Source organism: Cervus canadensis, chromosome 14, assembly GCF_019320065.1.
Source record: "Cervus canadensis isolate Bull #8, Minnesota chromosome 14, ASM1932006v1, whole genome shotgun sequence".
NCBI classification, from domain to species: Eukaryota; Metazoa; Chordata; class Mammalia; order Artiodactyla; family Cervidae; genus Cervus; species Cervus canadensis.
The window spans coordinates 26993716-27012080 of NC_057399.1; the positions used below are offsets into that span (position 1 = coordinate 26993716).

Consider the following 18365-nt stretch of genomic DNA (forward strand, 5'->3'; position numbering starts at 1 on the left):
TTTCAACCATATTCATATAATGAAAACATTATAAACGCTATTATCGGTTTTCACTCTTTTAGAAACAGTTTACAAAGTTTAAACATGCAAGTGGTATAGTTTAGTTCTAAGAGCAAATGTTAATGCTAACTCACTGACTATATAAAGGAAATGAATGGTATTACTATCAAGAGGAGGTAGAAGGGGGAAGAGGCAGAGCTAACTGCTAATTTCTTTATCTTATAAAAGAGAGAATCAGGGACTTCTCTGGTGGTCCAGTGGTTAAGAATCTGCCTTCCAATGCAGGAGATGTGGGTTCAGTCCCTGGTCAGGGAACTAAGATCCCACATGCCGTGTGGCAACTTGGTCTATGAAAGTACAATTACTTCCCAACTGCAATAAAGTACAAATAATTGTATTTTTCACAGATGAAGCCCACGAAGCATACTTCCACTGAGCCCACGTGCCTAGAGCCCACACTCCCCAGTGAGAAAAGGCCCCGTGCACTGCGCCTAGAGAGAGCCCAAGAGTGGCCACAGAGACCCACACAGCCAAGAAGAAGAGAGAGAATCAAAAGATACTACTCCAAGTTGATGAAGAAACAGAACTTTATGATATTATTTAAAATAATAAAGCCATCAATAGGAGAAACAAACATAATTTCAAAAATAGAAAAGGAAGATAGGTAGGAGAGAATAAGCATCACCCATGACTCACCTTTAGTGAGATGTAGACAACCTCCAGGCACAGTACAATCAGAGAGAAACTAAAATGGTCAATTTGGGGGAATGTAGTCACTCTTGGGTGCTGACTGCATTCACAAACATGCACAGAGGTCTAACTATCACTTTCAATAAGAGTAAGAAGAGAAAAAAAAAAAGAAAAAAAGAATAAGAAAGTTAATGAGCTCCTCTTTTTTTAAAAGGTTTATTTTCTCTTAAAAGGCACTTAGCAAATTATAAAAGTCATAATGTCACAGTGGTATGCTTGAAATATATATATGGTATCTGTGTGTGTGTATATATGTTACATATATACATATGTTTGAGACATACACATATACTGTATTATGTATACATATCACATATAAATATATTTTATAGATATAGACAGAAATAGAGAATAGTCTCAGAGAGGTGATTTGTTTATTATGCCCTCAATTATACACCTAATTATGCGACCCCTATCAGATCCAGGTCTGACTCAAATCTACCCTCTTTCCCCTTTACCAACATGCACCAATACCTGCTAATACACAATGTCCATTTATAAATTCTTCTTCTCTGTTCATTAAAGAGCTCTACAAGGCAAGCTTTGGTATCCTTATTGAGACCCAATTCCACACGACCCTAGCCCTGTTCCCTAATTCTCTTATGTCTATATCTATAAAAACTATCAAGTAGTTCACAGAATCCACAGGGACAGGCTCAGAAATCCGGGAAGGAGCCAAGTGAACCTGGGTGCTGGGACCTCTACCAAGGTCATGCCACAGGAAAGCCAGGGCCCTGGCTGCCAGCCTTGGATGCCAGTGGCCTCTTCTGCCTGATGAAATCTAAGCTGCCCTGGCTATTCTGCATCAGCAGCTCCAGCTTCCAAGTCCTGGGCAGAGGCTTCAGTGGAGAGAGGTCACGGGCCCCCACCCTGGCTCCCAGCCTTCAGGAGGGCAGGCGTCTGGCCTCAGAGGCTTCCGGCTGGGGGCAGGGTCCTGCCTCTCATCAAGACACACACAAGGGCAGATAAACAGACCCTCAAAATGGAGTTTAAATATGCAGATACCAGCAGCCAGAACCCAAAGAAAATAGGGAAGCTAAAACATCTTCCACTTCATCCACATGTCCTCTGCAGATATAAACTGGAAAATCAGTCTCCCTCCTGCCCATTCCCACTGCACTCAATGGACGTGCCTACTCTCAACAGTTTCTTACACATCTTTTCAGGAACTTTTCATGTAACTGAAAACACACATATGATTCCCCAGATGTTTTGAAAAAACACAAGTGGCACCATATACATTATTCCATTATTCCATATACTATTTACATTATACCATGACTTTTCATGTAACATCTATTTTAAGATGCTCCATGATTCAAAATGGCTTCCTCCCTTGCCCCAGATAGTCACAGTTCACGTAGTTGTCTGAGAGTCATATTCAGAAACTGATCACTATGGTCTGTCGGGTCCAGAAAGCCTGGACGCAGGATAGTCAGAAGGCCCCTCAACAACCCAGACACATACTACAGTGTGTCTGAAATATACTTGGAAACACTCCAGCACAGACAGGGTAATACCATGTACATACTGACTGGTCGAGCTACACCCTCAGGATGACCAAGAATTCATATTCCAGGGTACTCAGCTGGCACTTACAAAAAAAGCCACACTCCAGAAGCTGCTGCTTTTATCTTTACCTCCCAACAGCACCCAAGCAGATTTGCTAGGTGAGCAGTGACAATGGAAATGGGTTTCCAAATGATGAAATTCTTGGCTTGCTCAATGAGCGTAAAGGATGTTAAAAATGAGTCCCCATGAAATTTATGATAAGAATTAAAACCAACATCCCTTTCAGTCCCTGTGTTAATTAATTCTGGGAGTGGCCATGCTCTTCTGATAGTATAGTAAGCAATACTAAGAACAAAAAAACAGTAACTTAGCTACTTGCTCTAAGAAATACTTGTTCCTCAAAGGTAAGATTGCGAGCCAACTAAAACAGTTATCAAAACTAACAGCTTACTCATCAAATGGCTTAGGTCATTTTGTAAAGCAAAGCCTTGATTCTTCCCAGAAAGGAGTTGCACAATTTTTTCTCATTTCTGATTGCCTCCTGGGAGAGGCGATCAGAGCAGAGAAATAACAGCTCTATTGCCAATAGATAAACCCAAACCCAGTCTAGGTAAAGTCATGATACCTAAATGAATATTTTGTTGCCACAGATTACACACTAAACTGAGAGATCAGATCTCGGAGATTGATTTTCTCAATGAATGATGAAAAACAATGCATAAGGTGCTTGCCTCACCTTATATTTTGTAGTTTCCTTGTGCATTCGTGTCTTTGTTCCTCATTGAGATCCTGAGGGATGGTTGATTTCCCACTGTACAGATGAGGAAACTGAGTGGATAAATTCCTTATCCAAAAAAAAAAAATTCCTTATCCACTCACTGATTGAAAGGGACAAGACTAAGCCCCAAAACTTATCTTTTGTCACCTTCTGTCTGGTATTTTTGAGTCAAGGGCAAAATTCCTTAAGCTTTTGCCACTCGGGAACGTGAAAAAAAAAAGTAGACAGTCAGCAATAAGGAAATAACTTATTTAAATTATGTTACACATACACAGCACTGTTGGCCACAGAGAAATACGTACTAATTTGCCAATGGAGGAGGTGATGTGCTAGCACAATGAAACAAGCAATGGACCAGGAATCAAAGCTCCTAGCTTCTTTCTAATAATAGCTCATCTGTTTGGGAAGTGGACAAGCCAGTTAACTCCTAAGGCACTGGTTCATTATCTACAAAACAAGAATAATACCTGCCATAGAAATCATACAAGAAAGGTAAATGAAAGAACTTGGTAAACTCTTATGCACTATATGCATACAAGAGAGTAGTATTAATAATTCTAAAGAGTGAGAAAAGCCCTCCATATTTATGCCTTAAAACACCAAGTGTGGGGACTTCCCTGGTGGTCTAGTGGTTAAGAACCCATGTTCCAATGCAGGGGACATGAGTTTGATACCTGGTTGGAGAACTAAGACCCCACATGCCCTGGAGCAACTAGGCCCGCTCAGCAACAAGAGAAGCCCAGGAGCCACAACTATAGCAAAGCCCACGTGCCACGGCGAAGATCCAACACAGCCAAGAATAAACATGTTTTTAAAATACCAAGTGTGAAACAATCATAATACTTCAGTTTATGTGCAGGAGTTTATAAAAACCTGGTGAAAATGACCATCTAAAGTTAAAACACCATCAGGTAACTACAGAGGATTTTGGACACCTAAAATATGAGAGCTAGAAGGACTCTTAAAAGAGAGTGTTCTAAGTCCTTCATTTTATAGAATGGGAAATGAAGAGATTTCCCCAAGACCATCCAATAATTAGTGGTAACATGTCAGCATTAAAATACAGGTTTCTTGAACTTTCAAACCAGGGAGCTCATTCCAAATTATTAACAACCGTGAAATAGACTTCAAAGAACCAAACTGCACAAAGCCAGAGCTTCAGAGTTCCTTTTATAAATGGACAGACTCCTAAACGGTGCCGAGGTATTCTGCCCCCCTCCTGTTCTTTATGTCATCAGGAATGAAAGGGCCACTACCTATCCTGCACCATAACACACCTATATGTATATTTCCGACTATCTAGTGATGCCAATTTGTCAATCTCTTTTGACAAAAGGGTCTGGATGTTCCATTACTCTTCCTGTGAGGCACAATAAGATGGAAAGAAACTGGATCCCCAAATGGTTTCATCAAGAAGGACCATCTTACCAACCTAGTCTACTGGGACTATTGGCGGAGGGAAAATAAAATCTCTGTATACCTTATGCATGCCATTTTTTGAGGCTCTTTGGGGAATGAGGTTTTACCCTAAATACTATAATCTTGAAGTCAGAAGAGAAACTGATGGATCGTTTTCTAAAAAGAGCCAATTCACTCACTTCTCCTATTTTTAGTCTAGGGTTCAAATCAACAGGACCCCCAGTTGAGAATAAACCACATACATAACCTAAGAACATCACTCAGGCAGAATCTTCTTCATTCTTGGTGCTAGAGAATAAAGCTGTCTTTGATAGTCATTGAAGGTCATATTCATCCCCTCTGTTCCAAACTGACAAGAAAAATAAAAATAACTATAGCTCAAATTAGCCCTTCATAAGCAACCAAAACTGCAGGCAGCATGCCTGACTGGGCTTTCACAGTGGTGACTGATACCAAGCATACCACCAAAGAAAAACACCGGTTACTGAGGTTGCTGCCCCAGAGTGAGACCCTTCCACTCCCTCAAACAGAAACCAATGAGTCTTAATCTTTAAGTTTCAGGAGGAAGCTGCAAAGAAAAAAAGAAAAACAGAGACTGACCTCTAGTAGAACTTCAGCCTCATTATATGTTCACTGTAATGCATTAGTATGTTAGGACACAACCACCTGCGCCATGACACTTGATGATGGCCATGACCACACCTGGAAAAGCCCATCCAAGGACTGAAAAGGAGAGCTGAGTTAGTTTCAGGTCCCCTGGAACTTGTTACCCTGTTCTTGGATAACACATGGGTATTCTTTCCACTCTTTCCAGTTCCCTCCCTTTTACCTCGACTCTCCTATACATTTGGTGTCTCTCACCCAAACTGGGTTGAGAAGTTGATTTGTGAACTAGATTCCGTCTTCTCTATCCTCTGTCCATCAATTAAAGCTTGTGCTATTCCAGTCTCAGCATGGTTTAATTACTGGCTGTGCAAATCCAATATGAAAACAACTTCCCTGGCTGAGACAGGGGCTCTCTACCTGAGATATCAGGTCCAGTCAACCCATTCTGCAACTATCTTACCAAGACAATTCCCATTTTCCAACTGAGGTGCCTAGGTAAAACAGTCTTTGAGGTCATTCCCAGCACCAAATCTATGATTTCTAAAAAATCTACATTTTATTAGAATGAAAAAATGAATGATAACTAGAAAAAAAATAAGACCATTCTTTTAAAAAAGTTGGATCTTGACGGAAACTTTTCAAGTATTTTTGATAGAACACCCCCAACATACACACACAAATGCATGCACATACACACACCCCCAATCCTAATTCCAGTCATAGCCAAAACAGATACAAACATTCACAAAGTATCTCCCAACATTGTATTTTTGTTCTGGCATCTGAGTATTTTGTCAATAAAAGGAAGAGGACTCAGTGAATGGAAGTTTCCAACTCTGAGTTTCCATGAAAACTAGGGTTTGAAGGAACTAGGTCAAACCAGCCCTTCTTTGTTCAAACCAGTATAAACCTGATGTAATCACTGAAACAACACAAAAAGGAGCACAGATGCAAACAGCTCTCAAAAGGAAGTGCTCAAGTGTTCTAGACCAGTGTGCCCACAGCCCCTCAAGCCTGAGAACAGCTTGCCACTGGAAAGCCCCTGAAAAGACCAACCAGCCCCCTCCCAAAGTCCGCCACCAAAATCCTCGCTAACCCCCTAAAGTTAAAAGCAGGTAAACACAAAGTTCAGAGGACCAAAACAAGTGAGAAACATTTAAGACAAGAAGAGAAACTTTGAGAACTAACCCAGAACCTAAACAGCTTATTGGTTGCCAGAGTAACCCCACTGTTCAAAAAGAAGTATGTCTTGAGCCCCCTGGTCCTGGGGAGAGACTCCTGTCCTCACAGAACTGACTGACCATCCCCTGGGGACACAGGAGAGGTTTGCCCAGGAAAAGCACTGAGGCTGCTCTCAGAGCGAGGAGCCAGTACTCAGAGGTTGGGACCGGGTGAGGGGCATGGAGGAGGGGCCACTCAATCAGGGTGGTTCAGGAAGGGATCTCTCCCTCAAAATGACTGCTGAGCTGAGACCCAGAAGAGGAGGGAGCTAAGCAAACAGATGGTCCTAGTCTGTGAAGGACAGCCCGGCTGTGCCAGGGTCAGAAGGCACCCCGTAGGTAGAGTGTGGGATGTGGCGGTGGGTAAGGCTGTAACTCGGACCAGCTCAGCTGGGGTCTGTGATGAAAACACACGGGCACTTCTGGTTTCTCTAATGAGCACAGCCTCCCACTCAAATCACCCAGCCGCAGATTCCCTAAACTCACAAAGGGCGATGCTTGTGGGGCAAAAAAAGAAAAAAAAAAGTTATCCACTGGGAGGGGGGCGGGCAGAGCCACCCCATGGTGTCACTAGATTATCCTCTCTGTTCAGAAAAGAAAACCGGACACTGGAAAGTCAAGTGGCTTCATAGAGTGACACGACTCTTCCACAGAAGAGCTAGGGCTCAAACTAGGAGTGTCTGACGGGCACATCGGCTTTTTTCATTTTGCTATTTAACATAACAAAATCATTTGGCACAGGTTCCAATGATATACAATTAAGATTCACACAGACTGTTTTTTTCCTTTATTATACTGACTAAGGCTCCATGGGCTTCCCTGGTGACTCAGACGGTAAAGAATCCACCTGCAATGCAGGAAACCAAGGTTTGATTCCTGCATTGGGAAGATCCCCTGGAGAAGGGAATGGCAACCAACTCCAGTATTCTTGCCTGGAGAATTCCATGGACAGAGGAGCCTGGTGGGCTATAGTCCATGTCTAACTCGCAAAGAGTTAGACACAACTGATTAACACATACACATTATTTAACTTATATGCAGAGTACATCATGAGAAACGCTGGGCTGGAAGACACGTAAGCTGGAATCAAGATTGCTGGGAGAAATATCAATAACCTCAGATATGCAGATGACACCACCCTTATGGCAGAAAGTGAAGAGGAACTAAAAAGCCTCTTGGTGAAAGTGAAAGAGGAGAGTGAAAAAGTTGGCTTAAAGCTTAACATTCAGAAAACTAAGATCATGGCATCTGGTCCCATCACCTCATGGGAAATAGATGGGGAGACAATGGAAACAGGGTCAGACTTTATTTTTCTGGGGTCCAAAATCACTGTGGATGGTGACTGCAGCCATGAAATTAAAAGACGCTTACTCCTTGGAAGGAAAGTTATGACCAACCTAGATAGCATATTAAAAAGCAGAGACATTACTTTGCCAACAAAGGTCCATCGTGTCAAGGCTATGGTTTTTCCAGGGGTCATGTATGGATGTGAGAGTTGGACTGTGAAGAAAGCTGAGTGCCGAAAAATTGATGCTTTTGAACTGTAGTGTTGGAGAAGACTCTTGAGAGTCCCTTGGACTGCAAGGAGATGCAACCAGTCCATCCTAAAGGAGATCAGTCTTCGGTGTTCATTGGAAGGACTGATGCTGAAACTGAAACTCCAGTACTTTGGCCACCTCATGAGAAGAGTTGACTCATTGGAAAAGACCCTGATGCTGGGAGGGATTGGGGGCAGGAGGAGAAGGGGACGACAGAGGATGAGATGGCTGGATGGCATCATCGACTCGATGGGCATGAGTTTTAGTAAGGTCCGGGAGTTGGTGATGGACAGGGAGGCCCGGTGTGCTGCAATTCATGGGGTTGCAAAGAGTCGGACACGACTGAGCGACTGAACTGAACTGAAGGCTCAAATGACCTACTGATATACTCACAAAATTTTCCTTTGCACAATTTCTGTCAATTAATTTATCTTCTTTATAAATTGATGCTAATTAATATTTCAGAATAATCACTAAGTGGCCTTCTAAATACATATTCTTAACAATCAAAACACAGAAGCTCAAATGTCCAACAGACTCAACAACCAAAGGTAATATAGAAATATGACAAAAAGCTACTTAGCAATTCTGAGTGATAGGCATATGAACTCCTTGCTCAGGAAAACATAATAGCTACTGATATGAACTTAATTTAATATTAAACAGAAAAAGCAGGCACATGATATACACAAACTGGTTACAACTTTGTGACAAAGTTCATATACTTATCAACGAAGGTGAGAAATATATTTTTATTAGGGTTATTTTCAGTTAAAATTGCTTGAGCTCACAGAATAAATTCACAAGGCACCTTTCCACAAGAAAAGAGTGTTAAAGAAAGAAATGTTTTAAAAGGTGGACTTTCTTAATATCTATCTAGAACAAGCAGTCACTCTCTTCACCATTTGAAATTTTAAAAGTAAAAATAGCATTAGATTAGATAGTTTTCTGATATTAATTTATTTTTTTTCTGATTTTAATTTATTTAAATACCTGAGGTTCACTGAGCATTTCAATAATGACCCAATGGAAAAGGACAGTGCAAAGATGATGCATATAGTGAGATACTAGTATAAACACTGAACACCATCAAAAATTTTTCTGCAGAGACTGTAACCTAGAGAGTTGTTGCAAAACAACCTCAGGCACACATAGCACACATCACAGGATTCATGCAAAGCCTCCTTTTCTCCTATCCTGCAGTCTAATATATTAAAATACTGCATCAATAATTTGTTCCTCCTGGAAATATTAGCAAAGTTTCACCAAATGGCATGTGAAATGTTATAAAATGATGCCTGCATTGTCTTCTGGGTCTGAAAACTCTCCAGGTTAGTTTTTCAAGACACAGTACCATTATTCTCATTGTATTTTAAAATGTGCTCCTCCTCCTTGTATGTAAGAATTCAACTAGTTTTATATTTGTTACCCATCACCTTGCAAACAGTAGTCTGAAGGACAGTCTGGCTGGATTAAGTATATTTACAGAATGCGTTTAGAAAATTATTTAACCCTATCTTGAAATGGGTAGGAGAAAAATAAAAAGAGATGCTATACAGAAAAAATAATTTTTAATTATACTTCATATCAAATTGCCTAGATCCTCTACCTCATCCTTGTACGTTAGCCTCTCTGCACATTTGTCTATTTTTTATAGCATTTACTGAATCAAAAGGACACAGCAAATAAAAACAAAGGATGAATTGTACACTTTAAAATGGTGCATTTTATACTACGTGAGTTTTATCTCAATACCTTAAAAAAGGACAAAGTCAATAATATATGCCTCTACTGCCATGAAAATATATGTGATAAAATATAATAAATGTGATAAAGAGAGAATATAGGGAATTTCTGAGATTATCCAACCAAAACATTATAACAATAAAAAATAATATATTCATGATTGAAGCTGAGATTTCCTTTAAAAGAATGAGAAAGAAAAAGAATGTGGAGAACCTCCTCAAGACTGGCTAAGAGTTGATAATTGTTGAAGTTGAATGACCGGTACAGGGAGTCCATTATATCATTCCCTCCACTTCTGTGTATGATCAGAATGTTCAGAGTAAGCCGTTTAGTTTTGCTTTGCTTTGTGTTTGTTATATCTTTACAACAGAGCTAATCCTGGAACTTGAAACACACGTATAGCAAAATTATCATCTCACTTTACTATTATGAGAACATCTGGATAATAGTGTCCATTGTTAACTTCTTTTTTTTAAGGAACAAGAAAGCTTTAGCATTTCAACAATTTGCCTCTATACACTTCATAAACAACACATTTTACAAAGGGTAAAAATTTATAAGATCAGTACATACCAGGAGTATCATAGGTCGCTTCCATGTTGTTAATCCTATGATTCCAGAGAGTATCACCTACAAGGATAAACAGTATCAGAAATCTAGAAAAGGGGTCAGTTCCAATAACTAATACCCAATCTCTAAAGTATATATTTTTAAAAATACATGAAACTTCAAAGGCTTCTACCTCAAACATTTAATATTCCTATTGATTACATGGGCCCTGGTAGACCATCTTGGACTATCTTTGATGTCCATGGTCCTAAAATGTTTTCACTGACTCTATGTTTTTTCTTAAGGTCAGTTAAGAACACACAAACAGAACGGAGCCTACCTTCTAATAAATGAAGGAATCAGTATTTCCCATCCAGGCTTCCGGCCCCCAGTAGCACCTAATCTGTAGCCAGAGTCAGCCTCATAAGAAGAACGTCTGGGGCTTCCCTGGTGGCTCAAGGGTAAAGAATCTGCCTGTCAATGCAGGGGGCAGGGGTCCAATTCCTGGAAGATCCTACATGCCATGGAACAACTAAGCCCATGCAACACAGCTACTGAGCCTGGGCTCTAGAGCCAGTGAGCCGCAACTGCTGAAGCCCGCTCACCTGGAACCCACGCTCCATAAGAAAAGCCTCTACAATGAGAAGCCTGCAGACCTCAACTACAGAATAGGCCCTGTTCGCCACAACTAGAGAAAGTCCAAGTGCAGCAACAAGACCCAGTGCAGCCATAAGTAAAGAAATACAAGTCGTTTTTGTTTTTAAAAAAAGAAGAAGAAGAAGAAGAATGCCTGGCCACAACCCTCCCTTCATTAGGTAGGTACCCATCCTTCATGCATGCGTGCTAAGTCGCTTCAGTTGTTTCTGACTCTTTGCAACCTTAGGGACCACAGCCCTCCAGGCTCCTCTGTCCATGGGATTCTCCAGGCAAGAATACTGGAGCAGGTTGCCATTTCCTTCTCCGAGGATCTTCCCAACTCAGGGATAGAACCCACGTCTCTTAAGTCTCCTGCCTTGGCAGGTGGGTTCTTTACCACTAGTGCCAGCTGGGAAGCCCCATCCTTCATGGGGCAAGTCAATTCCTCAAAATGGTAAACAAGGCCTTTCAGGATCTTCCCCCGCCTACTTCTCAAGCCTGGTTTCCACATATCCCTGCTCCACCCACCACACACCCTCCTTCCAGGCATATCTGTCTTTCCTCAGACTGGCCAGGCTCTAGACATTCTAGGACTTTGTGCTTCTCTTTGCCACTGAAATCTCTCCTCTCAACTCCCCTACACTCTCCTGCCTGAGAACTCCTATGCATTCTGCAATGCCTCAACTCACAGTCACCTTCTCTGTTCAGCCTTATTAATTTCAACACCCCACCCTCCTAGAAGCCCTCTACACATAATTTTTCTCCCCCCAAAATATCATATCATTTTTGTCTTGCCCACTGACTGTGAACTCCTGTCTTGTCTCTCTGAATCCCCAGCTCCTAGCATAGCGCTTGTCACATGACTGGCAAGTTGAAAATGTTCTTGAACACTTATTCCACAAAGGGGGAGGGAATACAGTGAGAAATATCTCATATTGCAGAATGATATGTCAGTAAACAACCTAAACATCCTCAGTAAAGAAGAACTAGCATTTTGCCAAAACATAACATGGAAGCCACCATCAGCCCTTTGAATAACACAGTTCATAAGCAGGTCAGAAAGGATGAGCAAAGTAATTATTCAGCCCAGGGACAGTCTGATACCATCGGAACACAGTTATCTTTGTGTTTGCAGTAAAGTGAATCTCCTGAAGGCAGTTATGAGGATTTTCTTTCAAGTGCACTTTTTACCAAAATCACTCAAATGCACTATTTCACAAGAACTTTTTATTTAACTCAAAGGATCACAGTGCTACTTGAAATCCAAAGCTCACAGGCCTGCCTGCAATACTCTCAATTCTCCATTTATTGACTGAGGGCAAGCATTTCACAACAAACCAGCAGAGGACAAGTCTACCCACTTATATCGAGGACAAGAAATACATATGGGCGGACAGGGGACCGCTTCTTTGTATATATCTATGTTTAAACATACTCTCAGCAGCCTGTTTTGTGCACTATATACATTCATCATCTTAAATTCAATAGGATATTTCCTTCCTTTAAATGATTTCTTCCAGGAAACATACTTGGTGGGGCTCATCTAGACCAGGGGTCCCCAACCCCTGGGTGAGTACTGGTCTGTGGCCTGTTAGGAACCGGGACACACAGCAGGAGGTAAACGGCGGACCAGTGAACGAAGCTTCATCTGTATTTACAGCCACCCCCCACTGCCTGCATTACCGCCAGAGCTCTGCCTCCTGTTAGATCAGGGGAGGCATAATAAACGTAAAGAGCATCAGTCATTCTGAAATCATCCCCTCCCCATCTGCGGGAAAAACTATCTTCCACAAAACCAGCTCCTGGTGCCCAAATCGTTGGGGACTGCTGGTCTAGTGGGCCTGGGTTGCTTCTACTTACAACCTGGAACTTGAAATCCATGAGGCCTTGCGGTTCAGGTTCCTTATGTGGATTTTAAGTATACACACACATGCACAGGGGTGTGATTCTTACCAAAAAAATCATAAAACACACTCTTCCTCCTCCTCCTCCTCTTCTTTTTCTCTCTCAACAATACTTCATTGGAAATTACTTCATGCTTACTGGACTAGCTGTCATTCATTTCCATTTAATGGCTACATAATATTCCTTTGTCTAGCCAGCACCTAATGTATTCAATCATCTGCATATTCATGGGTATTTACTCTTTTTTCAATTTATTGCCCTCACTAACAATGTTGCCAAAAAAAAAAAGAGAAACAATGTTGTAGTAAACATCATGGACATATATCCTTACAAACAAGTGCTTTTTATTTCTGGTTGACTGAAGATGCTGGGAGGGATTGGGGGCAGGAGGAGAACGGGACGACAGAGGATGAGATGGCTGGATGGCATCTCCGACTCGATGGACATGAGTTTGAGTAAACTCCGGAAGTTGGTGATGGACAGGGAGGCCTGGCGTGCTGCGATTCATGGGGTCACAAAGAGTCGGACATGACTGAGTGACTGAACTGAACTGAAAGTCCCAGGAGTAGTATTGCTAAAGTTGAAAGGAGCGTATGTGTATAAATAAATACATGAATAAATAAAATATTTTGATAGATCGTGATAGATACAATTTCAAATGAAGGGTCTCTGGGACAAAAGAACTGAGCTTTCTTTCTTTTTTCCTTTTAGGGAGACTTAGCATATATAAGCAAACTAAATTTAAAACATAATTGTTAAAAAAAGTACAAAAAGTACTTGACAAATAAGAAATATCAACAATCTCAAAATATGTATGTCAAAGAAACGTAAGACCTCAGTAGGAAGAAATAAAACCTTATTGAACAATATTAAATAAAGATCCAAGCAAATCAAGACCTATATCACATTCATGAGTTGGAAGACAAAATACTTAAAGATATCATTTCCATTTGAATTGTTCTGCAGATTTAGCACACACCCATTTTAAATTTCAGGAGGATTTTTGCAAACAACACTTTTTATGGATGCTTCAGGAAACTATATTCCAGTCACAGGTGGGGAGTTGTTCAGTCCTGAACCCTGCCACAAAGTCTCACACCAGCTTCTACTCAGTTTCCCCCTTTCTTTAAACTTAAGTAAGCCCTAACACACTAGAGGAACTCTGTGACTGGTGAGATGGAGAAGGGGAAGCAGAGGAAGGAGGACTGGACAGGTAGAAGCCCCTGGAATATTGAACAAAAGTGTTGCAGCTGGGGATGAATACTTTAAGAACTCAAGACTTAAGGAATGGAGGTTCACATTTTGGGGAAAGGGGTGGAATTCATGACTGGGGAGAGGGGATGGGGACGTGAAAAGGAAGATGCAGTGTATTCAAGGCCTCCACTCTCCTCAGTGGCGGCAGCAGCAGCTGGAGCCGCATCAGAAGGGACTCAAGAAGGCCCCTAACACTGGCCTTTCATTACACCATAATGCTATTATTTGTTCAATTGTGTTTTATACTCACTTGCAATCTCCTGAGGACTTGGATCTCTGAATATTCACTCAAGTATCACTAAAGGCTCCGAGGGGCACTCAGTTAGTTATGGCAGGAGTCAATGAGTGAATGAGTGGATAAAGAATAAATGAATGAATGAAGGTCAAAAACAGGAGATCAACTTGCTCAAAGATGACTGTGTAAGCCTAAACACATTTTTCACTCTTGTGCTTCTTAAGAGTAGAGCAACAGTAAGAAGCAACTCAATTAGCATTCTTTCTGCCCAGTGCAAGATACAACATGCTCTGAATAAACAGATAAGAACCTATTTTCTAATATCAAAGTATCTCTATAGTATTATAATGAGATTTATTACAATTCTGGTTTCACTCACTTGAAACCCATTCCTTGTAGCTTATAGGGAAAAGCGAGGCCTTTCTTTTTTTTAATATTGCAAAGAAGGATAGTGAGATACTCCAGGCAAGAATCATTGTTACCCACCATATATTGTGAATGTGCCTGAACTTTTCAGCTTAAAAATCAAACCATTAAAGTCAAAAGCATATATTAATAATTCTACTTCCCTATTCTTCTGTGTTAATCCATTAACACATGTGTACATACTCAGTCACTTCAGTCACGTCTTTACAACCCCACGGACTATAGCCCACCAGGCTCTTCTGTCCATGGAATTACCTGGCAAGAATACTGGAGTGGGTTGCCATTTCCTCCTCCAGGAATCCATTAACATGCTGTAGTGCAAAAATGTTCTGAATTCTGAATTGTTCATCAAAAGTTGCTGTATCTAAATACAGAGTTAAAAAGAGTCATGTTACAGACATCCCATATTTACCTTGTAAAAAAACACACAATATTCACACCTCTTAACCTATCTTGCCCTATAGCTTTTACACTGGGAATTTTTTTTAATGTATATGTGAATGTATCATTCTTTATCTGCCCAGGGTACCTCAGTAAAAGATCTGACAAAGTGGACAACTGGGTATTTCTTGTGTATGCTTGTTGGTTACCACAATATCCCACAGAACAAAACACAAAAACTAACTAGTCTGTTCACCTTACCTTAATTAAATATTGTCTTTATGTTTAAAAAACATTGACAGAAGTTCTAGTATGTACCAGGCCTGGTGCTAGTGCTCAGTAACAAAGCATTTTCCTAAATGTTCTCTAATTATACTTCAACAAAATCAACTCTGAGGCAAGAATCATCTCACTCATTTTTATAGATGAGTAACTGAGGCTGAGAGGCTGAACATTTGCTCAAGAACTTATGACTCTCCTGTTGTATAAAACAAAGGACCAAAGAAAATGAAATTCATCTCAAAGGTTATACTTTAAAAAACTGCTGCAATATTAAAGTAGTACTTGATGACCATGATAGAAAAAATGTATTTACTATTGTCTGACTGGTAGAGATTTAAGAATTTTTGTGTTAGTTTCCCCTTTGAACCATTCATTTTTTACATTTTGTCACTGTAAAACTGTTTTAAGATTAACCTTAAGGTTCACCAATGTCTGTGTCTTTATAAGGAACTGGAATCTTGCCAAAGAATCACAGAATCAAGGGAGGGGTGACCATGAGTTCAGGTCAGTGACTTCAACACAGATACATGAATGATGATAAATGCCATTAAGGTCCCCAGAGAAGAACAAAAAATAGTAACTAATTCTCTACCACTTGCCTGAAATATCTCCCAAGGATCATACATGTCATAAGGGTCAGGAATTTTGGTTTTTGAGGGAGACAGAAAACAATGCAATTCTCTCTACTCTTTCATTAATCTAAAAGTGTGGTAGGCTGGTCTCTGTAATCCCAGTGGGATCTAAGTAATATTAACTCACTATGCCTCCAAATCGGGAGCCAGGACAGCACGGACTGAACACGGACATTCAAATCCTCCCTATGCCACCCACCTGGGTCAAACTTCAGTATATTTTTAAAGTGTCTAATCTCTTAGCTTCACGAACTTCGGGAATAATAATAGATTGAGTCATTAGTCAAGGACACCAGCAAGAAAACAGATGATCATCGAGTGCCCCAAAATAATAAGCACATTAAAAACACTCCCTTCAAAAAATAAATAAATAAATAAAAACACTCCCTTCAAGTTGCTGAAAGTTAAGAATGTAAAGTATGGGGAGAGAGTCTTTATAGGACTTGCTAACTCTCAAACATATATTACAACAGGTAAAATACGCCTTCAAGGTTCAGACAACTGAAGGAAGCCTCCAAATCTCAGGCTCAAGGTGACACTACTTACAGGGGTATACATGGAAAAATATTCTTGAACTACAGTGTGTTTAACAAAATGGTCCTTACAAATGAATATGTTGCTGTTGTTGTTTAGTCCCTCAGTCATGTCCAACTCTTTGCAATCCCATGGAACACAGACCTCTGTCCATGGGATTCTCCAGGCAATAACAGTGGAGTAGGTTGCCTTTTCCTTCTCCAGGGGATCTTCCTGACCCAGGGATTGAACCCAGGTCTCCTGCATTGCAGGCAGATTCTTCACCATCTGAGCCAACGGGAAAGCCACCAGAGAAGCCTCAGATGAATACACTTGTCTCTTAATTTTGTATCAAATATATGAGCAAAACTTTTATTGAAGCCAAAAGATCTGATTTAGTTGCTATAGCAGACTCAGGCATATAATAGTTATTCAAAACTTGAAATATGAGGATATCTTTCTACTGTGTTCTTACGTGGGTGTGAAGTAACCTTAGACTTAAGTTGGCACAGCCACTCAACTACCTACTTTCGTATGCCAGTCAAAATTCTGAGTGATAAATAAAACATTAGAGCCACACAATGGATTCTCCTTTGGTTACAAACAGGAATGAAGTACTGATACATGCCACAACATGGATGAACCTTGAAAATGTTATACCAAGTGAAAGAAGCCAGTCACAAATGATTCCATTTATATGAAAGGTCCAGAATAACAAATCCATAGAGACAGAAAGTAAGTAGTTGCTTGCTGATAAGCAAGTAAGGAAGAAATGGGGTGTGACTGCTAATAGGTACAGGGTTTCTTTTGGGAAGTGATGAAAACGTTCTAAAATTGATAGTGGGGGTGGCTGCAAAACTGTAATTTAATAAAAGTCATTGAATTGCACACTTTAAATGGGTGATTAAAGTAGATTTAAATGGAATGTGAATTATATCTCAACAAAAGTGTTCATTAAAAAAAATTCTGCAGCCTTCAAGTCATAATTTTTTTAAGTTTTCATAAAAACTTTAGCTGTAGTTAAATTAGTCACAATGTGCTATCAAGCCCCTTCCTGTTAACTATTAAGTCTCTTTCTTTTAGAAATACATTGTGAAATATTTAATGTTGAAATCACAATGATGGAGATTTGCCTTAAAATAATTCAGTGGGTGTTACAAAGGGGGAATGAGTCTGAGTATACAGTGATCGTGTAAGTGTTGATAACTACTAAAGTTAGGTAATGGGTCACTGGTGGAGGGTGGTCATTGTACTATTCTTTGGATGTGAGTTGAAATTTAAAATTTTCACAATAAAATAGTAAAGTGGAGTGAGGTTCTTAAGACTTCCTGGTTACTAGAGCTATCTCTCTAGTCCATTTAGATTTTCTTTTTAAAAATACAGATGTATTGAAATACAGATAAAATGATGTGATAGCTGAGGTTTATTTCACAATAACACGGGAAATGAATCTGACAAATGGACTAGAGAGCATGCTGAAACTAATTTCTACCCTGCTTGGAAAGCCCATTCTTCTGGAGTTAACAGAACACAGAGGGAACTCCCTGGTGGTCCAGTGGTTAGGACTCCACACTTTCCCTACCAAGGTCCTGGGTTCAATCTCTGGTTGGGCAACTGAGATCCCACAAGCCACCCGGTGCAGGGGGAAGAGGAGGACGCATAGAGCCAGCAACAGAACCAGGAAGAGGTATAGATAAAACAGCCCAGTGTGCAACAACTGGGTTAGGGGTATATGAAAATTCACTGTGCAGTTTTTGAATAAATTTAAATTTTTCCATAAAGAAGAGTTTAAAAAAACAAACAAACACCTCTCACACACATAAATTCAAAAGGTATGCTACTGCTGAGACTCTTGTCCTGCAACAGCAAGAGAGTTAAGGCCATTCTCAAATCCTATTCAGTTGTTCTAGACATGCAGTATCTGTCAGTTCCATTGTCACCGCAAATTCTGAAGACAACCTCAGAACGAGGCCACAAAAAATA

At 40.3% G+C, this 18365-nt stretch overlaps 1 protein-coding gene across 2 annotated transcripts in view; it reads right to left on the reverse strand.

Moving 5' to 3' along the window:
• FAM189A2 (family with sequence similarity 189 member A2) overlaps positions 1-18365 on the reverse strand; it is a 74380-nt gene that overhangs the window by 53277 nt on the left and 2738 nt on the right. For both annotated transcript variants that reach the window (XM_043487032.1, XM_043487031.1), the window contains exon 2: positions 10143-10199. In XM_043487032.1, coding sequence (XP_043342967.1) covers positions 10143-10199 — 57 coding nt within the window. The remainder of the gene's footprint in view (positions 1-10142; positions 10200-18365) is intronic.